At 43.4% G+C, this 27,238-nt stretch overlaps 4 protein-coding genes across 4 annotated transcripts in view; 2 read left to right on the plus strand and 2 right to left on the minus strand.

Moving 5' to 3' along the window:
• The window catches only part of LOC120949711 (uncharacterized), a 115,144-nt gene that overhangs the window by 70,094 nt on the left and 17,812 nt on the right, over positions 1–27,238 (minus strand). Inside the window, exon 4 of the mRNA XM_040367177.2 lies at positions 11,372–11,507. Within this exon, the coding sequence (XP_040223111.2) occupies positions 11,372–11,507 (136 nt within the window). The remainder of the gene's footprint in view (positions 1–11,371; positions 11,508–27,238) is intronic.
• On the plus strand, positions 5–5,357 carry LOC120949708 (uncharacterized). Its single transcript, XM_040367174.2, has 7 exons — positions 5–252; positions 341–498; positions 1,542–1,610; positions 1,818–1,916; positions 2,080–2,240; positions 2,386–2,500; positions 2,564–5,357. The coding sequence occupies exons 1-7, from the start codon at positions 159–161 to the stop codon at positions 3,914–3,916; spliced, it is 2,049 nt and encodes a 682-aa protein (XP_040223108.2). The 5' UTR covers positions 5–158; the 3' UTR covers positions 3,917–5,357.
• Positions 5,313–6,468, minus strand: LOC120949710 (V-type proton ATPase subunit d-like). Its single transcript, XM_040367176.2, has one exon. It carries the CDS (start codon positions 6,373–6,375, stop codon positions 5,332–5,334), a length of 1,044 nt encoding a protein of 347 aa, XP_040223110.2. The 5' UTR covers positions 6,376–6,468; the 3' UTR covers positions 5,313–5,331.
• On the plus strand, positions 11,731–14,744 carry LOC120949709 (alkaline phosphatase-like). The gene is made up of 3 exons (XM_040367175.2): positions 11,731–12,689; positions 12,752–12,932; positions 13,982–14,744. Exons 1-3 carry the CDS (start codon positions 11,811–11,813, stop codon positions 14,614–14,616), a joined length of 1,695 nt encoding a protein of 564 aa, XP_040223109.2. The 5' UTR covers positions 11,731–11,810; the 3' UTR covers positions 14,617–14,744.

Genomic DNA, 27,238 nt, shown 5'->3' on the forward strand with positions numbered 1-27,238 from the left:
CAACGAGAATTTATTTTGGGTGCATAACAAACGGTGGTTCACATGGAGTAGGCAGTGTCACAGCTGCGTAGAAGAAAAACACAAAAGCATTGTTTGTTTTCAGTATGTTATAGGAGAACTGGACGGTTGGTCATTCACAGTGCTATTTCCTCTACTCTATGGCGAAGATGGTGCTTTTGCAAGAAATTTACTGTCCTGAGCAGATCGTGATACCTGAAAATTTTCACATCACCCTAAAGCAGTATGCGAAAGGTTTGTTAAAATATTTTCTCTTTATACTGCCGCCCTGAAACGGAACCTAACATGTTTGTGTGTATTTGTCTGTGGCCTACACCTACAGCGGTAATACGAACGCAGCCGTTTGATTTGTTACGGTGGTCGGCAGCATATTTCCGTAGTTTGGCACTCAGTGTGCAGCCCCCGGTTAAATCACGCTACGAACCAGCAGGACACTTTAGGCAACTAACCACTGGCATTGTTCGAGTATTAATTGATCAGGTGAGCATGTGTTTCCATTTCATACATATCGATAGTTTAATGAAAATTAGCTCAATGGTTGCTTACATGTGTACAAAAAATGTAAAAATTCAAGCGCATCGTAAACTAGTTGCCTTACTTTGAAGTGATTATTTATGCATGCATTAGAAATAGATTAACTTTGTTTGTAAATAGATTAACTTTGCGTGTAACAATACACACTATCAGCTAAAGACACTTTGTAACACACTTTGGAAAGAACCATTGTTCTTGTCAACACACAAGACAAACGTAACTAACTTAGTGAAAACAATAACTATTCAACATACAACCCGGAACCAAATGCACGAAACTCACAAGTTCTTTTGAGTATAAATAAAACCAACTTCGAAAACAAACATAAGCTTTACTTAGTGTATCCTTTTGATACACTTGATGGATGCCATCAGAGCGTTCATATTCCTGATTTTTTTAATCGAAAATTTTACCGGAAAATCAAATTTGTTCGTTACGAAAAGCTTCCGTAAAGTGCAATTTATTTCAATTGAACCCTATAATAAACTAGTTTTAAAATACTGTTTCGATTGCAGTGCATTACCACCATGGTTTACATAGTGTCATAGCAATAAATTAAATGCATGATTAAGTTTTTATACACTCCAGGCAGGAACATGCTCCACTAGGTTTTCACACCTTGCATTTATACCAGACAGGCAAGTGGTGGAGATCATACTTCCGTGAGAGAAGTGTGTTGATTCACAAATACTACGACTACCCCTAATTCATTACAATTCTCTGACAACGATTTACGCTGCATACTTGGCCAACGCTGGTCGAAGTATGTACAGCACTATGCAAACAAAATGCAAAATCGCACCACTTTACTTGTTTCTCCTGTTTATTTCCCATTCGCAAAGCTCAAGCTCAGGACTCGAATACTTGCAGGGTTTTATCATCTTCTACAAGGTTCTCACATTATTCGTTTTTCTTTTCTTTTCTCATGCTCCGCGTTTCCGTGTGTTTGCCATTGCCCGGCTGGCGTTTCATTGAGAACTTCTTCACAGCTTGGGAAAGGTTATTACGTACACAAGAAGATCCTTCTGGAGAAGTGGGAAGGTTTATGTCTGCCGGAAGTAAGAAACGTTGTTTTATTAGTAATTTTGTAAGCTCGAAACATTTCAATGCACACACACACACACACATCCACCAAACCATTTATGTGTATTCGTTGTTTTTGATCTGATATGTCCATGTCCAACAACGATATACTCTATGAACATCTGGGATAAACTTCATGCAACCTTGGAAATCGTCCGGACTTGCCTAACACGCCGAGGAAGGAAGACTTATTAAATGTTCTGTCACTACTTCGGATGTTGAATTGGTCCCAACTCCATTGGCTGAAGATTATTGCCGTTTTCATCGGTCAACTGTGTAAAGTAAGTAGCAGTCGGTGGTTACGAATGGTGTTGATACGATAATGAAGCTCCCTTCTCATTTAATTATCTACGCTTCACCGTGAGACTGTTACTATTTCACACACAATTTTCACCAATTCTGAAGTCTATATGATTCGCATCCTTCGCACAAACTAATTCCCAGAACTTTACGAAAACCACAGAAATGATCTGTGAAATGCTAACCGAAGATCCAGATGGAGGTGCAGCGTCGATACCGTTTTGGATGTTCCGAGAGTGCTTTCTTGCGCTGGCCGATTTGGACTGCAGCTCCGTGCAAAAGTTTGTCAACGGAAGGAAAGTTCTGTAAGTTATGTTACCACTGCAGTGATTAAAGCTGTAGTATGCAATAACGTTGTTACCCAAAACCTTGCTTTCTGAAACTGTATCTCGAACTCTTTGCTCACACTGTCATTGTGGAATGTCTCGTGGAATGTATGAACACACACAGGGACGAAGATACTGGGGCATTGGAAGAGGAACAGATGCCGCCCGCACTTCCGAAAGTTTTGTCAACAATTTCATTTAAAAATGCCATTATTGACAAGTACCGTTCCACACTAGAGGTGAGAGGCTTCTTAGGTGACCTTTCCATGTATTGTGATGTCTGTTTAACTTTTTGATTGCAGCATGAAACCAAGCAGCATCATTTTGCTCTGTCCGGCAACATCAATACTGACGACAACGACCAACTTTCGGAACCTTCGGTCGCTCCCTCGAGGCTGGAATCTGATTTTAAGTTTTTCGGCGATGACACCGATGCACATGAATCTCTCCGCAGGGCACCAGACTTTAACAGTGTCATAGTTTTGCTGAAGCGACTTCGTGGCGATGGGGCCATTTCGATGGTCAGTGAGAGCACCCTGTCCAAGGCTGCTCTAGAGCGTACGCGTGAACGTTCGAAACAAATAGAAGAACTCAAGGTCTCGATCAGTGAAGAGGAATACAACAAACTGAAGGAACAGGAACGGCATGAGCTGCTGAAGGAAATGGGCCCACCATGGTTATTGTTGTATCTGTTCTCTCAAGACTGCTCTCGTTCCAAATCGTTCAATTATGTTGAGCAGTCCTCTACCTCTATCTCGGACGACTCCGTATCAGCATATTCGATGGAAAACATTTTCGAGGACACGTTGGAATTGGATCCAAGTGCCACTTTTGCACACGACCGTCGTAAATCTAGCTTCTCTCTACCGGTAACACTACGGGCAAGGATGAGCGTCAGCTCTCATTCTGCAGCTTTCATTACAAACGAAATCCTCTCGAAGGTCGTCTGCTCCATCGATCAGGCAATTATCGACGGAGAGTGTGAGCTTTCATTAGGCTCGATAGCTAATTTCTTGGAGGAAAAATCTAACTCAAACGAAGATTTTCTTGCTCCCGCTGATCATGAAAAATTACAGTCATTTCTAAAAGAAGCGGAAAGCCGTGAACTGGAAGTGAAAGACATAAATGAGCTGTACAACTTTTTTGTAAGTGAAAGCTTCAAGCGTGCCTTACAGGACAACGACAATGAACCACAACAGAAGGAAATATTTAGCATCTTTGGAGAAAGCGGAATCGAAGTGGATGCAAATCTGCTTGAGGCTAAAATTTCGGACAGTATGATACTAGGTCTAGTAGCACCACCGCCAATAGAAGAACCCTCTGAAGAAACAAAAGAAAAATCGGAAAGTGTAGAGCTGAGTGCAATTTTACCGACACCCTCCATGGATACTCTGTTGCCAATTGCCTGTGAAGGGATTACACAGACTGATCCAATCGAAATAGCCTGCGTGCAGCGTAAAATACCTCTTGTTCCAACGGATGATCAGCGCATTACATATAAATGCAAAATATCTCCAATACCAGGTATCGGTACCCCTTTGGATGAGACCGTTCGTGATGCGTTTCTCACATATTTGGCACAACGTGCCGTAGATCAACAAGGTTTGATATATCCACGCAATTTTCAAGAGGCTCTATGCCCGCGCATCGAGTGATTTAACTAAAATCTGAGTGGATTTCAAACATATGGCGATCTGCTTTCAATCTTGCCAAGGCACATTTCCCCGAAAAACATTTATCATGGTTCCACAGCTATTAAGCGATGATTGTATGCCATAGGAAGTGTTGTTTTCAAAGGGAAATGATAGGATTTTTTTTAGTGCTTTAAAGCGTTGCTGCAATATACAAAAATGAACACCCGAGTGCTAAAGAATTCAAAATCTTTTGTGCAAAGCCTGACTGCTGAAGATATATATTATCGTCACGCACATACCATTTATGATACACAATGCATACCACATTTATCACATCATTATTCACTTGAGGAAGACATTTTCCATTTTTCACCCTGCAGCACTGTTCATGTGAATTACTTAACGTACATGTTGGAGCACTTGCTAAGCCATCATCAGCATGACCAACTTGAGAGTTTGTACAGCGTTAATGGTGGTTCTCTATCTAAAGACTAGTACTAGTACAAAACCTAACAAAACATGTACAATGAAAATGTTTTTGTTTGCAAGGTTATCAAACTATATTCCATGGCATTTTTATTTCTATTCATCAACCAAATTGTATCCAGGTCCATCGAACGCACCAATTACTATGATGCTTTTAACGGCTTGGCAAACGAAAACAGGCATACATCTCACCATATTTGTCTAGACCTTCTTCTGAATATAAATACTGGTACGAACAAATGGTCATGTGGCACTGTTTGCGGCAACATTCGGCGGCCACTCAGGAAGGACAGAAAACAAAGCATACCTGAACTGTGACGTAAAAAACCGACCAGCTCAAAAAAAAAAAAGAAAGACAGCAGTGCTGCAACCCTTAAAAAAATGGCATACACTCAAAAATGAACAATACAACAAGAGTTTAATGATGTTGTCGGATGCAATGCATAGCATGATTTAAAATTTTGACCCATGGAGCGGAAGTTAGCTGCTGTAATGCTGTCGTTCCCGGAACCACCCATGGATCACTTGTGCAGTTTTTGACTGGCGAGGTTCAATTGTTTGTACTTTTCAGCTCCTCGTTTTCACCTCAAAATTCAATGTAATTGAATGAAAGTGAATGTGAGTTTATTAAATGGCACTACCGAACATATACACACGTATGGCGTGCTAACTGAAAGAAGCAAAGAAAAACAAATTATGATCAGCAGGAAACCGAAAAACAACAAAATAGTAAAAAAAATACAGAAATATTAAGAAACACATTTCTGGCACAATGAAATATGAATCAAATTATCTGAAAAAAGTACACATGAAAAGCACGCAGCGATAGAGCAAATATGTAACCTTATTGACACAGGGATAATACTACAGGGACGACATAAAATTAGTACAAATATTTGAGCATAGAATGTATTTCCACGACGACGTTTTTAATGGTGTATCTCACATGTTTACAATATAGAAATATAATTCCTTATCTTGTTGCGTTGATTCTGCACGATACATTCTGCTATCCAAACAATGTTACGAAATTCTTGCTCCTTTAGTTTTAGGTAAGAGTAAAATACACCAAAATGAAACTGCTGCATAAAGCTGCGCGCGTGGAGCTTAGCTTCGTAACCGGAAAATTTGTCTTCCAAGGACCATCCATCGAGATTGTTTAGGTCTTCGAACAGCGTTCTATACTCAGCATAACGCGAGGCAACCAACCGTACTTGCTCGTAATCAGACGCGCGTCCCAATGCCAACAAACCTTCTGGATACAAACGACCACAGCATGGATAAAGATGCACATACTCTTCTTTGGGGAGTGCCGTTCCAAGTGCGTTGATGGTTATAATGATGGCACGACGATCCGCTTCAAATGCTAGTATTTCACACATAACATTTGCAGTAGCTCCTCCAATTTCTTTGCACAAGTTGTAGAACTTCTCCAAATATGTTTTATACAGAGTGTTGCGTAAAATTTCGATATTCAGTTCATCCATATCCTGCTCCCAGCAACAATTGTCAAAAAACGGAGCCAGCGGAGAATCGATCAGAATTGCATTGTACAGATCAGAGGGGGCTAATGTCATATTAATAGCTTCCATTTGTTCAAACAGGCCAAGTGGGTTGCACATTGCGATTACATCTAGCACTGGACGCTTGTGCAACATACCCGTAATGAGCAAGATCGTGTTATCGATCATGTAACTGTATGTGATAAAGTCCATAAACTCCGCCAATGGCTGAACCGCCTGATTCCGAAGATATGAGAATTCGACAACCAATGTTTCACGCAGCCTTTGGTCGATTATAGACACCGTAATTGGGGACGTTTCGTTCGCTAAAAACGGTCCATACTCAGTGCTTTGCAGTTGAAGCTTCAAATCTTCGAGTGTTTCACACTGTATCAAATTCAAGTAATCAGACTGCTTCAAGATGCTAGATTTGAAACCACGGCACAAAGCTTCCAGATATCCACCGTCAATATTGAATAAACAACCAGACATATTTTATCGGTAAATTATGTGCCCTGTTTAGCAGTAAATAACTTCGACTACTACCGATGTTCAACCCAAAGCAACATTGTACAGTGCTGCACTGCAAAAACTGAACTACTTTGTTTCTACTTTCTATTCCACATATGGATGTAGTTAGATACATCAACCATGACATGTGTACGCAGCAAACTAATCGAAATTTACTGTTTACGCAACTCGCTGTACGACAATCGATTACGATTATGAATTATTGTTACCTTGCTGATGCATATCACGTATCAAGTAATATGACATCGATTGTTCAGGTCATTTAGATTGCGAATGGTGAAAACAGAATGTTAACTATAAAAACATGGCAAAAATTATTGGTGCTTCATTGAGTGCGGATTTTCGAATGAGGTTTTGATGTGTTTTTTTTTAAAGGTAATTATTACATACATACATTATCTACATTTTAATATTGTCCAAAGAAAGCATATAATTTAGAAAATAGAAAAATATTTATCTTTTTCGTCATATTTCACCATTTTGATTGTCGAGCGTGCGGATTAAAAAGATGCAGACTACCGAACGTGAAGTGTATAACCACGCTGGTTGGGTCTTTTTAATTAGCTTGTTTAGTAGTTGGTACCTCAATAGTCGTGTTGTTTCCAAGTGACGAAGTAGCTGTGACATAAAGAACCATCGGCATGGTAGTCACAAGCCGCGTTTCGATGAAACGATTTCTGCTTGAAAACTCCTGTCAAAATCATCGTTTTCCATGGCAACGGAAAATCGAGCAAAGTTCGGCGAATCTTATTCGTGCAATTTTTGCCATCCACCGCAGACTGGATGGCACGAATCTTTGCTTGTAATCATTTGACAGGTGCAAAGAAAGCTTTGTATTTTGGTATTTCAACTTATGTTTGGGATCCCTGCGCATGGGACAACATTCGTTGAAAGGTGTTTAGTGATTTCCATAGAGTAAAAACAAGTGTTAATGTGTATAAGTTTATAAAATTGCCGTTTTCGAATCTACAGAAAAATCGTCTAATGGAAACGCAAACGCGAATCGTTTTTGATAATGGAAGGGGAAAGATTCGCCATCAAAAAATCGTTTCATCGAGAGTTACCTATTGAATTTGTATTTTTAGTTGGCACGTTTTTCCATGTTTCCAAGATTTTAAAATTTTGGCAACAGGCCATGAGATTTTTTTAAATTTTTAGAAAACACCTAATATCGAGCTGATATTGAATCCAACTATCGAAAACGACTTGACATAACAATACTGGGGGCTCCGCTATTAAAATCGGGAAGGGCTGGAGGGGGGTATAGAACATTGTATGCGATTTGACATAACAATACTCAATGATGGCGCCCGGAAAACGCGCTACGGCAAACGCAGTAACTAGCTGATATGAAATGTATACAAATAACATGTACTAAAACGCACTAAATTCATCAAAGAACTTCAATATCAAACATTTCGTTAATTTTAAGTCAAAAGTTCATCATTTCTTCCAATTTGTAAATGTTCCGCTTAAGAAGATACTTTTTTTGAGTTATAATCGAAAGCGGATGTTGTATCTCCCCCAACCCTTTAGCTTTAACTGTTCTCGATATTTCGCTATATATTTCACCTGGTCTGGTCGCACGGTGACAACTAAAAAGCGTTCCACTTTTTAGTGCAACTGCAGCTGTATTTGATGTAGAACTATACGATGAAGAGTGTCAATTAAACAATAGTTAATCTCTACACAATCCTGAAAATGGTGAACCCCTTTTCTCATTAACCACCACTCTGTACTGCTAATGCGAACTAATTATGATACTACTGGAAAACACGGGACGTATGAGATAATCAATTATGCTGCTGTGGATAAATTAACGATGACGATTAAAAATACATTTGTGTCGCGGCCGTTTTCTGTGCCTTTCAACGTCGAAAAGCCGGCAAGGCTACAAGAACCGAGCAATTCCGCCATCGTTCGAGCGGTGAACGATAAATTGAAATGTACGACCGATTCGGCCCTTATCGCCGACGCTGTCAACGTATCAAATCATTTTACGATGAAACAGTTCGTCGGTCAGTGCTGGATGGATGCATTCGAAGCACTGCAAGCATCGCCCAATCCTTATGAAATCCCATCCCCGATGAAATATGATGGCAGTCGGCAAAGTAAGCCGAGCAGCCGTGTCGGTACGTGCTATTTTAGAACGAATCTCATGAATGATGTGTCTTCCTGTTCCGGTGTTCAGGTCTCGACGTCAACGAAATGATCACTCAGATCTGAATCGTTCGCACTGTGGAAAGCCATGCCGGTTGCGCGGTCTGCGAATCCTGCACCAAACGAAGGCAATTTATTAAGTAAGGAAAATGCACTCCCTGTTTTGCCTGCCCTTCCACTTTCTCTTTCCGTCTTACTGACTTCCACTGCAGTGCAGATACAGTTCATGACAATCTTTTGCAAAAAAAATGGTTTCTTCAATTTGAAGATGGCAACAAATGGATCCAATATCTTCCAGCTAAGTTATATTCCATTGTGTTATGCCATCGCCGATCATACGCAAGACATACCTTGGCTAGACGTAGCTTGTGAGGCTTATTTGAATGTATAAATATTTTTTCTCTACATTACAACACTAAACATCACTGATTTTACATTTCGTCATTATATGATGTAGCATGAAAAAGCATCGTTGATAAAGATGGACTGTAACAGCATAAGACTTTTTTTTCTTCATCTTGTTCGGCAGTTTAAGAATGTATAACTCCGACCAGATGCGAGTCATTCAAATTGAAGCATTGCTGGTATCCTTCTAGCACGAACGAAAGCGTAGATCATGGGAGAAATTAATTAATGGAACATTTCAAGGCGTAAAGTAAATATGCTGCAGGTTGGTCGCTCCAAACGCACACACTTTCTAACACACATACACTCACACTCAGACACTGTTTCTTTATGCTCACTTCGTCAAAGACGTGATAGTACTGAAATTCTGCAGTCATTTCCCTTCTTCTTCAATTAAACGCCACTCCAACTTTTGCTCCAGTGGAAGTCCGGTAAAGGTGTGCTTCAAATAAATCGATGTTAAGGAAATTAAACTACACTTTGTTGTCTGATCTATTTCATACAATTATTCGCTCGCTCTAGCTGCATCCCATGGGTAAAGAGAGATGCCCAATCGAACAACATGAAATGAGCCAAGAATGCAATTAAAAGTTATCGCGGTTCTTTTCTTCCAGTACGCTCTATCGCGCTCACAAATAAATAAAATTGGAATGCGTTTCACGCTGTTTGCAGAGCAACTTAACTTAACAGTGAGAAACACGATACAGACTATCGCCATCTTCCCAGAACACTGATCACATGAAAACTGCTAAGATTTACACAATTAACAGCGTTTTTGGAATAAACAAAAATCCTATCAATACATTCTTTGTACGAAAACAGATTAAAAATGAAGGCTGGAATGTATTTTTAGGTGTGTTGAGTTTTAATTGAAAAGCACTGTAAATTCTACTCATGAGAGTACTAGCAACCATTTTACTAATTGTTGATAAAAATCAACGGTTCATTTAATCTAATACGATAGACGGTCAAATAGAGGGCGACATAGACGTAAAGAATAGGGACAATCACTGTCAAAAAAATCGAGAAAGTGAGAGGTTATAAAAGAATCTAGCGCAGAAGTAGCGGCTCTTTTGTTACGCGCTCAGTTCGTATTTAATAAAGTATTTTTAACCTATAGCAAAAGCATGTGTTAAACGAATTTCAACAAAGTTTTCCGGTTTTCAACATCGGACTTGGATTGAGATAAGGTATAATGTTGCATCACTTTTTTACAAAACATTGAAGCTACTTGTACAATCTTCGGGACTCCATTTACCGACTGCATTCCGTTAGATTTGCCACCACACATCTTACGCACATCTTTATCATACCGTCGGATGGATTATGCATGTGTTGAATTCTAATTATGGTCATTTCAAGGAGTTCATTTCCATTGAATATTAATTTATTTTTATGTTTGCAATGAAACTGTGTGATATATTTGTTTAGAAACAGAGAAAAACGGCTAAAGAAAGGCCCTCATATTTTGATTTTGTTTTGAACATAAAAATTTGTTACGATTTCAGTTACCACCGAGTGAAGTGATTGTCTAAAAATAGACGCATTGTAGAACCGTAGTCTTATAAATTCGAATTTTAAAGTTTAAATGTAAAGTAAATTTTAAAGTGTAATAATCCTATGTAACTAAGGCCAATAAAGCTAGCTGAATAGCTTTTTATGGAAAATTGCACCCAATCTTTAAAAGATTTCGTTTCATCTGATTCAGCTACCAATCTCGCATGTCTCATCGATGTACAGTCTGTTCCCGAGTTACGCGGTACTTGATATACGCAGATTCAGAGATATGCGATGTTCTAAATTTGCCATTTTATGTGACAAATCAGTACAATTTGTTGCAATATTTGTCAAATGCATAAAAAAATTGCTATTTTTGTCGAAATTTTTAAACCGCATAAATACTGTAATTTTCTATATGAATGGTAGTACATACATGGTAGAGTGTATAGAAGTACTAAATTGTATCAAAATAATTTGAAAATCGTGATATTCGACTTACGCGGATACCTGTGGAATGCATAAACCTCGTATCACGGGCACAGACCGTATATTAAAACATTAAAAATACTATTTTGATAATTTATAAAACATTTACATGCTAAGTTTTAACAACGTTCATGAGACAAAGTGAACATGATTGAACCAAATATTACCATTTGCGCTTAAATGTATACTGACTACTTCGGTTACTTCACAAACTAACACGGAATTATACAAGTACAAACACGATCATATGATAATGATAATTGAGAGATTAATTTGTAGCAGATAATCTGTATCCTTCAGCTTTTACCTTTTCGTGATGAACAGAATTGTGCAGTTTGTTATCCAAGAAACGGTTAGATGTTAAACCCCACATCAATTCATACGATAAATACCAAGAGCCACTTACCTACTACCGTTAACACATTTGTTGCAACGCCCGTGTAGAAGGAAGGTGCATCCGCTGTAACTTCGCATGTGAAATTACCCGATAAATTAAACCCCACATTTCGTAACGTTACGTGTGTTGCATTCGATACGGTCATCTACGAATAGAAAAAGAAAGAAAAAACGAAATTAAAGACATTTAACGATAAGCAACGACGAATTATCAAGCATTTTAGATATTTGAGTTCAATATTATACTGGGGTGCACTTTTCTTACTCAGATACCCTCTTTCTATCTAAACCCATCTTCAACATGTAGATAAGAGCACACGATCTTATCTTTCGATGGATCGGATTAGACTCAATTAGTTGCGGACGAGACGGAAATTGGCTAACGCAGTCACAAACACCCGGAGTCAAGAAGTTTGTGTCAGTTACGCCGTGATTGTGGTATCGTAATAATGGGTCTCATTTGTGTGCTGTTGGTCATTACGGTTTGTGTGCATGTCACGGTGGATGGTGTGATCGCCAACCCATTGTCTAACTTTGTAACGGTCCCTTATTTGGGGCCAACCCATCCGATGGATAACCCTGACTGGGTACCCCCAACAGCTCCCACCAGAGAAAAGGACCGCGAATATTGGTTGTCCAGTGGACAGGCCCGACTACGACGTCAACTGGAACTGAACGAGCAAAACATAAACGTGGCCAAAAACGTTATCATCTTTCTCGGCGATGGATTGTCAATACCAACACTCGCTGCCACCCGCATGTACATGGGGGGCGAGGAACTGGAACTTTCGTTCGAAACCTTTCCCCACACGGGACTCGCGAAGACATACTGCATTAACTACCAGGTATCGGATTCTGCTTGTACGGCCGCCGCCATCCTGACGGGAGTGAAGAACAATTATGGCACTATCGGGGTCAGTGGTCATGTGCCGCTAAGAAACTGTCCACTCAGCTTGCAGGAGTCGAACCGTTTGACATCGATACTGAAGTACGCCCAGGAGGATGGTCGCTCGACGGGGATCGTCACAAACACACGCATCACCCATGCAACGCCGGCCGTTGCGTACGCCGTCTCCGGGGCGCGATACTGGGAAGATGATACGGAATTACCCCCGGGCTGTGTAGACATTGCAACGCAATTGGTTCACGGCGACATCGGGACGAACCTTACTGTAGCCCTTGGAGGTGGATCAAGACATTTCTATCCAACCGGAACGTTGGACCGAAATGGCGAACCGGGAAGACGCACTGATGGTCGCAATCTCGTCGATGAGTGGATCAACGATGCAGTCGCTCGTGAGTTGCGGGCTCAGTTTGTTCACGACCGGGTAAGTGCACGGGCCCATGAGAATCACTGCAAAATTGATCACCTCATCGGAATGTTCCTCAGACTGGACTCATGGCCATCCAACCCGAGCTGGTGGATCGATTGTTCGGTTTGTTTAGCGGAAACCACATGTCTTATAGGATGTTGGCAGATGCGCAACGTGAACCATCGCTTCAGGAAATGACAATTAAAGCTTTGGAAATTCTCCGACGCAATGACCGTGGATACGTACTACTAGTAGAAGGTATGTACAGCCAGTCGATTCTCATTGCCAAAACATTATTTAAAGCATTTTTAGAAGTAACATAATGTTAAACTGCCAACTGCCTCTTGATACCTGATAAAACAACAATATTTAATAGAATTTCTCATATCTTTTATGATAAAACGGTTGTTACCGAGATGCACTATTTATGCGTCGAATTTCCACGTAAGTCGAATTTGTCGGTTTTCATACAAAAAAAACTTCTTCAAAAAAACATTCTTCTTCTTAATGCACAACAACTGTTTTCGGTCAAGGCCTGTCTGTACCTCTTGTGGGCTTGACTTTCAGTGGACTTATTGATTTATCCATACGAAAATATTCAGTCCTACGTATGTAGGCACGGTCCACTCGAGACTTGAACCCTTGACGGGCATGTTGTTTAGTCGTGCGAGTTGACGACTGGAACCGGCCAAAAACCAAGGCGGCATACAGTGCAGAGCTTTAAAACCTTTTACAAGCATTCATACTAAATAGTCATAACCCTGTTTGACATTACATTTTGCATCTAGAATAGCCAATTTCCTTGATGGCCTACGCTTATCCGAGAATTTGGCTTTCAACCATTTGAACATTTCCATTCGGCCGCGTTGCTCAAAATCCTCATGGCGCTTCATTTCCGTCTCGCCCATTTACGTGCTCAACTGGTTCCCATCACTCACAGTGGAGAACGATGACGTGTTGACGTGATTGATGCAGAATTCATCCCTAACTAGTTCCCACACAAATCCTCACCACATCAACTTCTACAAAATCCACCCTTTCTTGTAAACGAGGTTCGCAATGGTGCAGTGATTCAATTTTTCAAACCACCAGCGTCATGTACCACCAGCGTCGTCAGTACGTGCTGCAGGAAGTTAGTACTGTGGTATTGTTTTAGAAGTGATATCACGTCAGTTGCGTCAAAGTCCTAACAATTCGATCGCTCATTGTAGTGCTTCACTTGCTACCAGCAGATGATATGCTTGTTCATAGTTCTTGGGGTTACCGATTCTTTGCCTTTTTGCCTTTTTTTTTCCCTCGGATAATAGGTGGACGAATTGATCACGCTCATCATGATAATTTGGCAAAGCTAGCATTGGATGAGACAGTAGAGCTACATCGGGCCGTCGAGAGTGCTGTTCGACAGCTGGATGAAAGCGTCCAGGAAACACTGGTACTGGTGACAGCCGATCACTCGCATACATTCACGATCGGAGGATATCCGGTGAGGGGTAACGATATCCTCTCGACCGGAGATTTTTCGCGCTTCGACCGGATGCCGTTCTTCACGCTAGCTTACGCGAACGGACCAAGTTATGCGGATCATTTCTATGAAAATGGGGGCCGCAGGAATCCCGACGACATGCGAGACCGATTCCACGACCCCGACTTTACATATCCGGCCGCTGTTCCCTACGAGGATGAAACCCACGGTGGAGACGATGTGGCCGTATTTGCCAAGGGTCCGTGGGCACATATTTTTAGTGGACTGTACGAGCAGCACGTCATCGGACACGGGCTCTTGTTTGCTGCCTGTCTAGGCCCGGATACATTCCACCAATCGGACGCTTGTCGTGAACGGCTGCGTGGAGGCACAGCAACACCCATACGAGGCTTAGCACAACTATTAGCAATGCTTATGGTGATTGTATACATCCGCACAAAAACGTTGTTGTTAGTGTAAAATCAAAATTCGAATAAATGGTAAAGATGAGCAATACAAGCAAAAAACCAAAATTACTTGAAGTAAAGGGAAATAAATTGATTGAAACGGCTTGCGAAACATGCATTAGGACATTATTTACAACCGAATCCCGATGAGTATCCTTTTGCAAGTCGTAGTTGTACTATATGCAAACAGAAAACTTCTCGAGTGAAACAAACAATAAACAAAAAACGCAACTTTTACGATAACAAACGACACTTTTCGCTTTTTATTTTGCAAACTTTTGTGTTCGTGTTTTTTTGGTACTTTTATCGGACCTAGCATCCACCTATTCCGGGGATGGAAGCATGGAAGACAATTTGAACCTTTTAATATTTGATTGTGCCTATCCTATCGCTTTGTTCCATGCTTGAAGTTATTTTTTCGTTTCTCGTACAGCTTTCCCCGATCCAAACGGACCGTAGCACAAACTTTCTATTCCAGTGTGCCATTTTGCTATTTTCATGCAACAACGCGGTCGGTAATCGATTCCAGGCTGTTTCTCCTGCGCCCACAACCGGAGCACCTGTAGGCCTTCGGAAACCGTAATTAATCAAAAACTTTTTCCCAGCTCCAACTGCCTTCGCCTACACCCCTTAATGCTTCAGAGCGCGAGGGATGCTAGGGCAAGGCGACAGTAGGATATTTACCACCCCGTGTTACTTTCCTTCTCGCAGAGTGAAATTAGAATCACCTAATGAAGTACCTCCGCTCGGTGCAATCAATCGATTCGCACGGCACCTTCGCTAAATACTTTCGTGCGAGACCGTGATCGAGCATACACCTTCAAGGTATGTTGTTTCTAGACTATTGCAAGAAAGCGCACGGAAGGAAACTTGGAATTCACTAATACAAATGGACATTCCCATTCCCCGGCCGAACGGTGGCGGTTTGGGAGATGTGTATAGCATCCCATTAGACGAACCGTGTGTTCCCTCTAACAACTGACCGCTAATCCGAATGAAATTCCGCACGCTGCCCGCATGTTCTCTGTATTCTCTATCCATCATGCTGCACGTGTCAGAAGTTTTGCTGTTCATCGTTTCAAATCCGTACACGATACGTGCAGATTGCTTTGCCATTTGTACAGCTTTTACTCGACTATGTTTCGTTACTTTCAAACACAGCATGAAGCAAATGATTGGACTTATAAAAATGATCACTTACGGGGTTCGTCCGTCTTTTTGGTGTTCGCGTTTGAGCTGGGAAACTGATTTACAACGATTGCTTGGAAGAGGCATTACTTCGTGACCAACTCCACCTTTAGAATAGTGAACATATCACAGGTAAGCTATAAAACTCATATCCTCTAGTAGACTAAAATGTCATAAATTACATTAACATTTATTTTAAGACTTTGTATGCTGTATCATTCTCTGCGTAATAAAAAGCAAAAGATGACTAACGAAATATGATTCCCACTACTGTTTATACTAATATTTAATTAATCATAATTTATACATGTTAGTGATGACATTTATTCTTTATATACGCTGGAATATGTCAACAGAAGTAATTAAAAAATAAACAAATTAATATTTCAACATTACCACCCATATTTCCATCCAACTAGCGAAGACGAAATTGTGCCTGACTTGTGCTAGGGCTCTTGAGCGTTCCCATCAAGAGCAAGCAGAAGATCAATTACTTGCACTCGAACAACTTCGTAAGACTTTCGACAAATCATCCAAGGCACGAAAGGGAGAGGTTCATTCTTGACACCCTTAAGCGACTTCTTTTATCCCTTTTGCCCATCGGTTCACGCCAGGGTGACGACTGGCGTTCAAACACGACCCTCGATTTTGCGTTCTACTCCACCAGTACTATACCATCAATGGAGCCATGGTTTCTGCGATTTCTTGGGCACAAGTTTGATATTAAAAATCATAATTAATGATCTTAATTAAAATAAAGCCATCAGCGAATAAAACGAAGATGCTGCATGCTGTCGTTTTGCAGTCTGATCCCCGCCACAAGACAAGCTAGAACCCAAACGTCCAACGACAACAAAAAATCTCTAGATGCAAAAACTCCCGGGCATGAGCTGATCCGGTTTGATTTAGATTTTTTCCACAACATAATCCATCTGCCTCGATATGGCGCTTTTGACGGGTAGTCATAGCGCTGACCTTTTTTTTGTCCAATTCGGATTCATCGTAGCTGTTGATTTCTTTTTATGTAATTAAAATTGTGTTTCTTCTTTCACTTATTTTCGTAACCACCTTTTATCAGTACAAACCCAAAGCAACCCTTTTGAGTGGGTATCATCATTAACGTTTCTTATCAAAAATTATCGGTGACCGACGTTCGAAATTTTAAAGGCTCCAGAATCGTAAGTTGTAAAGTAAAACAGAAAATTATCTTTGTAAAATAAAAGCATAAAAGCACTGAAGGTGGTATTACTATTCCTTTATTTTTATTTTCCTTTGCGATTGAGAACCCCTACCTTTTCAAGACTAAAAATGTAATAATTTAAAAATAAAATTTGGTGGTCTCAAAACGTGTAACACATTTTATATTTTATTCAAACAAGCATTTTATGTAACAAGCGTGTTTTACATTTTATTAAAACAAGCAAATTCAAAAATCTGATGGTTGTTTCAGAAACCGTGTTCAATAGTAGGTAAGTAGTAGTAAATTGCCAAAGTAGTGTGCTAAATTACTGTTTACACAACACCATACTTATCGTTCATGTTTTGGTAAATGATTATGTTGGGCTGTATGTATGTATGTAAACTTGAAAATATTATATCGAAATGGTAGGAAGCTGGACATGAGATTGGAAATCACTCAAGAGGCGAAGAGAGGAATTTTCATTTAATTAAACTGAATTCTCCGACGATTGCCATTCCTTCAATGCTACAAAGCGAGGAATCAAACAGCATTATAATCATTTGCCCGTCCTTCTAACCGTTAAAATATAGGACCGAAGCCATCTATACATTCCATCGTCACACCAGGATTGTAATATTCTGCCTTTAATAAACTGCTGTCTTATGTGTGTGCTGCATTTGTTATGGAAGAATTTTCTTCACTTTACAGACACCAACAACAGTAGCTGTTTCTTCCTATTGATGTTTCTTCCTATATGGTCTACATTGTTGGTCTTGTACGTTCAACGAGTGATTATGCAAATAGGTAGAGAATTGATACCAAAGCTTTGAGCAAATGTATAATGAAATAACTTCACACAAAATCACACATCTGCACTATTTCAATCTTGTTCGGTTGCTCACAGTTTTGCCCTATCAAATTCATGCACTGGTAGCATTGTCTAATCCCTAAATCCTTAGCTAGAGGGACCGGTCAGAATTACGTTCGATGGCAACGCGCAATACGCCGCAATCATTTGCCATTATTTACACAAGACTCCAGCACGCCTTAGAAATACAGCGTGCTATTGGGTGCCCCCGGTAACGAAGCATTGCCAGGCAAGGGAAGAAACACTGTTTGCTTTGCGTTGGTTTACACGACATGATAACCGTGGACAGTAATCAACGGCTAGCTTCAAAAGCGGTTCCAAGCGCATCGTCGTATGACGTTTCACAGATTAATTTAAACCGCCTGTATTGTCGCTGCGAGGACAAAGACGAATGGTCATTATTTGAGGTGGCCGTGAAACCGCGATCCAATGCAAGGACCTTCCTTTAGTTCATCACACGCACACCATATGTTCAGTTAGGACAGGACACTACCTTCCTGTCGAAACGGTAACAACCGAACTGTGAAGCGAGAGATAATCCAGAGCTGTCTGAATGTCCGGCAAAGCTCATTTCTTGATTAGATATGCAAATTGATTCATACTGCTACTCTAATACTGCACTGTCTATAACATTTCACTGTCTGTGAAACAGCATCCTTGCCTGAGCGGCATGTGCGTGACCATTACAGGTAATAAAGGCGATCTGGCATTCGGGCCGTCCTGATTTGGCCGCCCGAAATGCTGCCACTGACGGGAAATGTTGTGAGTGTGCTCCATGGCCATACCGTGTAATGTGCTTCACCGAGTGGAACTTTTAGGGGCGCCACAAAAGTGGTCCCTAATTTTTTATGTCGCGAACGCGTTGGGTTTCGTGAGTAGGTAATACGGAACTTTATTTTACACTATATTATGAACGGTTGCGCACGTTCGTGCGAGAGGGTTTTTTCGTTGAGGAAGTTTCGAGCGCGGAGCGAAGGAAGAGGTCTGTTCGCTTTCGAGGTTGGGTCGCAAGAGAGAGAATGTGCTCGCTGACAGCAGGAAGTGTAGCGCTGGACACGCGGCGCACGTCACTTTGACACATTCGTGTGCCTGGTGAGTGCGCTCCACGGAGATCCGTGTCTTTGTCCCTGGATGTCACGATCGCTCACGATTCTCACGCCAGATGGCGGTCTGGTCGCTACAGTACTCCCCTCCTAGAGCGGTGTCACCGGTAACGTAGTGGTATGATGACCTTCCGCTGAGACCTGGTGACGCCGGTCGATACCGTCTGGTCGTTGCGGCGTAGGATGGAGGGTGGTGGGGCGTCGACGGCGGCTCGGTCGGTTTGTCTCGATGTCGTCGGGTGCGATGGTGGTGCGGGTGTCGTCTGATTACGCACTGGTTGTTCGCGCGACGTCGGTTTGGAGGCTGCGGTGGCGTCTCTGCGGTCCGAATTTGCCTGGACGTCCGGTAACGGCAGAGTTTCCGAGTGGTCGGTTGTTGGCGGCAGCAGGTTTGTCGTTAGCCCTTCCCACGAGCACTGCGGGGCCGGGGTGGCTTCCTCTTCTGCGCCATACGCTGGTTTTAAGCGGTCGATCGAAACCAGCGTTGGCTGTCCACGTAGGAGTATCTGAAAAGACTTAGGATTGCGTGTGAGAACCTTATATGGACCGTGGTAAGGTGTAGTTAGTGCAGGTCGGACGGTGTCGTCGCGTATGAACACGTGAGTACACTTGTTCAGATCGGAATGCACGAACGGTGTGCGGTTGGTATGCCAAGCGGTGCTCTGTGGTCGAATGCTGCTCATCGTCTCCTCTAACGTTTTGGCGAAGTCGGATTGGTCGGTGAGGGCATTTTGCGGTTTCGCGATGAAGAATTCTGCCGGGATGGTCAACGTCGTTCCATACACAAGTTCGGCTGGCGAGGCGTTGATGTCATTTTTGAACGTGGTTCGTAGCCCAAGCAGTATTAGCGGTAGGTGTTCGCTCCATCTTGCGGTGTCTTTGCAGGTGATTGCTGCTTTAAGAGTGCGGTGCCACCTCTCGATTATTCCATTTGCCTGCGGGTGATAGGCTGTCGTACGGATGTGTTTCGTTCCTAGGGCTTTCGTCAACTCTTTGAACAAGGAGGATTCGAATTGTCTCCCTTGGTCCGTTGTTACGTGCGCCGGAACTCCGAATCGGGCGATCCAGTGGAATAGTAGTGCTGATACGACGGTAGATGCGGTGATATCCGAGATCGGTATTGCTTCTGGCCAGCGAGTAAATCGGTCGATTATCGTAAGGCAGTATCGGTTACCGTTACTGATGGGAAATGGTCCAATGATGTCTACGTTGATATGACTGAACCTCGCTGTTGTTGCAGGGTATGGTATCAAGGGGCTTTTGACGTGCCTTCCTACCTTAGCGCGCTGGCAGGCTAAGCAGTTCCGAGCGAAGTCCTGGGATTCCTTCCTTGCATTGAGCCACACGAAACGCTCTGTTATTAGTCTAGCTGTGGCGCGGGCTCCGGGATGACTGAGATCATGTACGGCGTGGAGAAGTTGTGTTCGAAACGATCGGGTGATGTACGGTCTGATGATACCTCCAGGGCAGTCGGCGTAGAGTGACTTGGGGCTTCCCGGTATTGGTGTCTTCTGCAGGAACAAGTCCGTCTGAATTTTCCCACTGAGAATGTCGGAAAGTTCAGGGTCGCGCTCTTGTTCTTCTGCTAATCGCTCATAATCGATGGTCGGTGTCGCGTGCACTGTCTCTATGCGGGAGAGCAGATCGGCTGTAACGTTGTCTTTTCCGGCGATGTGACGGATGTCGGTGGAAAACTGGCCAATGAAGTCTAACTGCCGGGCTCGTCGAGGTGAGGCATTGTCGTGCGTTTGTCGGAAGGCGAAGGTTAGAGGCTTGTGGTCTGTATAAATACAGAATTCCCGACCCTCTAGCTGGTATCGGAAGTGTCGTATGGCGAGATAGATGGCGGTAAGTTCTCGGTCATAGGTCGAGTACTTTTGCTGTGCCTTTTCGAGACGTTTCGAGAAGAAGCCTAGTGGTTGCAGGTCTTCGTTGGTGCGTTGGTGAAGTACGGCTCCGGCTGCGAAATCTGAAGCGTCGGTCCATAGAGAAAGTTCGGCGTTCTTCACGGGATGTGCCAATAACGTTGCACGTTTCAGTTGCTCTTTGCATTGGGCGAATGCTTCGGAAGCTTCTAGCGACCAGGTTAATGGCGTTCTGTCCTTCTTTTTGTTACCTGGAGTCATCTCGAGAAGTATACCTTGCGTTTCCAGGGCGTGCGGCAGAAAACGTCGGTAGTAGTTTATCATGGCGAGGAACTTCTTCAACTCCATAATCGTCGTTGGCTGTGGCAGCTCGCTGATGGCTTGGACTCGATCGGGGAGAGGACGAATACCAGAAGCGTTGACCAGATGGCCCAGAAAGGAAATCTCGTTCCGGTAGAACTCGCACTTGGCTGGATTGATGGCTAGTTGGTGCTTCTCCAATCGTTCGAAAAGTTGGCGTAAGTGTTCGTGGTGTTCTGCCTCGGACGTTGATGCTACGATCATATCGTCGATATACGGGAAAACAAACTCGAGTCCTCGTAGGACATCATGGATAAGGCGTTGGAATGTTTGCGCTGCGTTCCTCAATCCGAAAGGCATGGTAGTGAACTCGTAAAGTCCAAAGGGTGTCGTGATGGCTGTCTTCGCTATATCATCCGGATGAATTGGTATCTGGTGGTATGCTTTGTGCAAATCGACCTTGGAAAATATGATCTTGTCTTGCAAATGCATCGTGAAGTCCTGTAAAAACGGTAGTGGATAACGGTCGGGTACGGTTTTTGCATTTAGGGCGCGGTAATCACCACAAGGGCGCCAGGTGCCGTCGGCCTTTTTTGTCATATGTAGCGGGCTGGCCCAGCTGCTATTCGAGGGGCGGCACACTCCGAGCTGGACGAGTGATTCGAACTCTTTGCGGGCAGCTGCGTACTTTTCGGGTGGTAATCGGCGAGGTCTTGCGAATGTTGGTTGCCCCGTCGTTTCGATTCGGTGTGTCACTTCGGACTGCAGTAAGGTGCCAGGAGTGGATAGTGCAGTTAACCCGGGAAATTCCTTTAGGAGAGTGGCGATCGGTGAGGTGGAATCACATACTTTTACGGTTGGTTCCGACGGGTTTTGGCTCGGCACTCCGGTAGAACGTACGTTCGTTAAGGCGTCGACAAGACATTTTTTGCGCAAGTCCACGAGCAGATGGAAATGTTGGAGAAAATCGGCTCCAATAATCGCTGTCCCCACGTCTGCGATGATGAAGTTCCAAAGGAAAGATCGGCGAAGTCCCAAATCGAGAGTATAGAGCGACTCTCCGTAAACCTGGATTGGTGTAGAATTAGCGGCGAACAGCTTCATGGTGGAGGGTTTACTCGGGACGGAACTGTGTTGTCGAGGGATTACTGAAACGTCTGCACCGGTATCGATTAAGAATTTGATGTTAGTTTTTGGATCGGTTATTACGAGACGATAGCTATGGGTCGAAAGTACGTGTATCTGTTGAGGTTGGCCTCTGGTTAAGCGTCAATCGGAAGCAGTGGCCGAGTTACTACCCTGCCGCCGATTGTTGAAGGAGCAGGGGGGACGACAGTTCCGCGCCGCTTGCCCGTATTGCGTGTGGTAATAGCAGTGTCCGCTGGGTGTTACCGCATCCTGGTTCGGTTGACGTTGCCGGGTACGTGAGCGTGGTCGCGCGCGTTCTCGTTCGTTGAGCTTGCTCAGTACGGCGTCCAAGCGCTGACCTAATTCCGTTACGTTCCGAGAAAGACGTTCGAAGTCCTCGTTGCGTACTTCGTGGATGGTTTGGTACGGGCCCGTTCGGTGGTATAACGCGAACGAATCCATAACCGAGTCTGCTACTTTAGCTCGATCGTTGGTATCCGTGTTAGTGGCAATAACGGCGGACTGGACGTATGGCGGGAGACGGCCGATCCACAAATCTACCAGCATAGAGTCCGTCATTGCTCCATTTGCGGCGCGGCGCATCTCCGCTAATAGCTGCGATGGTTTTCGGTCCCCGAGGTTCATTTCGGCAAGCAGACGATGCAAGCGGCTTCGTTGCGACTCTTCAAAGTGCTCAATTATTGCACGCTTTGCTACCTCGTAACGGTCCGTAGCGTACTGTCGAATGTTCTCCAACAGGGGGCGAAGCTCAGGAAGGACACGAAGCGGTATACGTGTTCTAAGAATGTTAAAACGGCGAATATGTTGGTTCGTGGTGATATTCCACGCATCGAACCAGTTTTCCAATGCGAAGAAAAAGGTTTGAATGTCAGTGGTGTCCATCTCCGGTGGTTTCAGCTGCATGGCATTCAAAGTGTCAATCTGCGATTCGGGCGGCATAAACATGGCGTCGCAGGCGGACGGCCCTGGTACGCGCGGGGTATTCGGAACGGGCGGTGTTGGTACGTGAGGCGATTTGGATCCACTCGCGGCTGGATCGGCACTCGGGGTTACGCCATCGGGAGTCGATACGTCGCGGACCGGCGGACTGTGCAACATCCTTACGACTAAGGTTAGTTAAAAAAGGGTGGATCTTACCTTAGTGGCGGGGGCGCAAGCAAGTCCAGCTGAGGTTGGCTAGGTCGATCCTTCGGCGACGAAAAATCCGTACACGCGGTCGATCGTGTTAGGATTAGTCGCTCGTTGGCTGCGTTCGTCGATGACGCCGGTGGTGTGAGAAACGAGGGGCGATGATCTTCGGTAGCGTTCGGTCGGTGGTGTCGGCGAGAAGAGAACGATGGCTGCGTGCGCTGACGACGTCTTCGGTGCACGGTCGAAAAAAATGACGAACGTAGCTCGAGCAAAATTCTGACGCAATCCGCTCGGTGTCGGCCTGCGCACATTCACCCACACACACACACACACGGTGCACACACAAAAACCGCGTGGGTCTGGAGCGCGCTCGGCGGTACGTGTGAGGTTATGATCGGCGGGTGCGCAAACACGTACGGGTACCAAAATGCTCGGCGGGTGTGCGACACGGCGCGGGGTGTGTCAGCAAAATGTTCGGCGATCGCTCAGCACCGAGAGGAAACTTTTCCGCTAGAATCGGTCGCTCCGTCGGGTAAAAATGTTCCAGAACCGTGTTCTTCACTGTCGGCCACCTTCGGTGTCGATTTGCACTCACGTGGGTTCGGGGTTTGTGCACGGGGTTTTTTTTCGCTGGCTGCGCTTGCGTGGTGCCTCCTTCGTGGTCGGCCGCTCCTCGATGATGGGGGGGAACGTTGTCGTCGGACCGGACCGTGGAACAATGGAAACACGTTTTTTCCGGCTGGACACGATGTTCGTCAGGTTACCACTCACTCACTCGCGCACGCGATCACGTCGGGGTCACCAGTTTTAGGGGCGCCACAAAAGTGGTCCCTAATTTTTTATGTCGCGAACGCGTTGGGTTTCGTGAGTAGGTAATACGGAACTTTATTTTACACTATATTATGAACGGTTGCGCACGTTCGTGCGAGAGGGTTTTTTCGTTGAGGAAGTTTCGAGCGCGGAGCGAAGGAAGAGGTCTGTTCGCTTTCGAGGTTGGGTCGCAAGAGAGAGAATGTGCTCGCTGACAGCAGGAAGTGTAGCGCTGGACACGCGGCGCACGTCACTTTGACACATTCGTGTGCCTGGTGAGTGCGCTCCACGGAGATCCGTGTCTTTGTCCCTGGATGTCACGATCGCTCACGATTCTCACGCCAGATGGCGGTCTGGTCGCTACAAACTAATTGTTTTGTTGAAGTGCTGATGAACCGCACGGAACAACAATCTTCGATAGCAACCTTCAACCTTGATCATGATAAGACGTTCCGATGCGGTAAAACGAACCACAGCAAGCGCCCGATACAGATGGTTCCCATACCAGCTTGCGAGACACGTTTGGTTGATTAATTAGGCGCTCATTAGGTGCCGCTATGTCCTGGGGTGCGCTCTGGCCGACCAGAGAGAAGATTAAACAACCGCATCGATAGACCCCCAACGCCAACCGTCCAGAGCTGGCCGAGCAAGCAGGAGGCTCATTATTTCTTGACGCTTGAAATCTGTATCCCCTGTCACCTGTCACTGTCAGAGGAAAGATTCTTCCTTCAACTCTTCTGCCGCTAGAGCAATAACCATAACAGTTAAAAGTGCCCCCGATAAGTGCAGATTTTCCCGGTGCAAGAGACATTTAAGACATTTCTACTGCAGGGAGTTGCTGCCAGTAGCTAACTAGAGTCTAGAAAATCTCGCTGCAAGTGTTTGCGCGTATTGCTCTAATGGTCACGTGATTATCTTCCGGGTTTTATGACACCGCCACTACTGTCATCAGCCAACCAATTTGCGCTGGAACAGTCACCCGTAGGAAGTGTCGGAAAGATAGGAAGCAACATCACACTCACTAAGAAAGGCAATCACGACTAACTCGACCATGTGCATCGGTAAGCCCTGAGCTTGTGGTCAGGAGTGAAGCAGTCTGCTAGCCCCTTTACGTACTCATCTATCTGATGAATCCGACCTCGGTTGTAAGGCGGTAATGCAATACCGAAGAAGTGAAAGCAGTAGGTGGTAAGATATTAAATGTAATTGTTATGGTTAATTCTTTACGACAGCAGTCGATCCTTTTAGTTGTGTCTTGGTCACGGAGAGAAACGAAACAAAACGATGGGGTTTGTTGATGTTTTTTGCTCCTTTGATTAAGGAATGGTATGTAAGAGCAAAGTTAATCTGCTGCAATTACGAACACATAGCGGGAAACAGACATTAAAGTTAAAATGATAACAATCTGTGCCATTCGGGGCATTAAAAGAGCAAACATCTTTACCATCGTGTTGTAGTGTGTCTGTGTTTTCATTCTGTTCGCAGTGGTGAATTTTGGAGGAATATTGCCCTAATGATAAGGTATATTTTTCAACAATATCAGAAGAATAAATATTTCTGAATCTTCCACGCATTATCTGGTAATAAGTGATACATTAAATTTGCATTAAATTACAACCGATAAACTTGAACTAAAAAAAGCTTTTTAGATCCTTTATTCAACATTGAAATGTTTCCCAAGTCCAAGAAAGAATCAATCAATTACAGGATGATGGACCATGATTGTTACCAATCATAATACTATAATCACTATCGATGCTGTATACTTAGGCGGTTTGTTGACAAATGAGAAACATTAAACTTCTTGAAGCACTTCAAATAACAGCGAGCCGGTTTATGGTCGAATGAAAAGTCAAACTATCACAATCAAGATTATGCCAAATTCATCCCATTCGTCTACTGCCCTTAAAAAGGATGCTAACTTTTATTGTTGAATCAACCTTTCACCTTGCTCAAGCATGCTCAACCCCAAGAGTTTTCGTTGTAATAGCTTGTTATCAGTCAAATCCATCCTATCTTCTATCGACCAACGTGCGTTGGTATGTCCGTTTGAAGATATTGTTTTTTTCTTCATTTTTTTTTCTTCAACAGAAGTGCTCTTTTGTCATCCCCACAAGAAAAGTCTTGATTTAGTTAACCTTTTTGACAGTCAATGGGGCATAAATTTTGCTCCTTTCACGCTCTTACCACTTCATATACACTGGAGTGTATCGATCGAGTTCAGTAACGACTCTGCATGGATGTATGTATATGTATGTGTGTATGTGTGGTTGTTTGCCTTACGGCTTGCAGATAATCACGGTTAAGCGTTGGTAGGGAAACCAAAAAGGGAAACCCCCCCTCTGAGTCAGAAACCGTTAGACGTAGAAACCGTACATCGGCGTCTTGAAATATAAACTAATTAACGTCATGCACACGGGGTGACATTTTATCTTCACGCCTTCCTTCGCTTCCACTCACCTATCCGTGTGCGGAACGCTTTGGATAAGCAATATCACGTTGATACAGACAGGTCTTTAAGAAAACAGGAAACAGCGTTAACCGTTTTTAAGAGTTAACCGTATGAGTACGAGACGTTTCAGAAAGGAGAAGATGAAATGGAAGCGCTCAAACATGGCGACAGCATATCGTTTTGAACGGCAATACGTCTGCATGTGAGAGATTTAATCCTTGCCGTGTCATATATTCTACCTTCATCTCGCAACTTTCATGTTTAGCAGTAAATAAAATAAACACGATCCTCAAGGAAAATTTTTTAATAGCAAATGTTTATGGCATATGGAAAAATTAGCTAAACGATAGTCAAGATGCACACAATTAGGAAACTTTGCCAGTAATACAATGTTACATGCGTTGAGTATAGTGCTTGTATTAAGCAAGGTGTAATTAAATATTAATATTAATAACTATTAATTTCATAAACTTAAACTTAGTTTTTTTTCCTTGAAGCTTACACGCTAAATATTTGTAAGTTATACGCTTAGTTGGTAAGCAAAGGACACATCGCATTGTGCTTACGCCATACATAAAAACATATAAAG

Source organism: Anopheles coluzzii, chromosome 2 (assembly GCF_943734685.1).
Source record: "Anopheles coluzzii chromosome 2, AcolN3, whole genome shotgun sequence".
Classification (NCBI taxonomy): Eukaryota; Metazoa; Arthropoda; class Insecta; order Diptera; family Culicidae; genus Anopheles; species Anopheles coluzzii.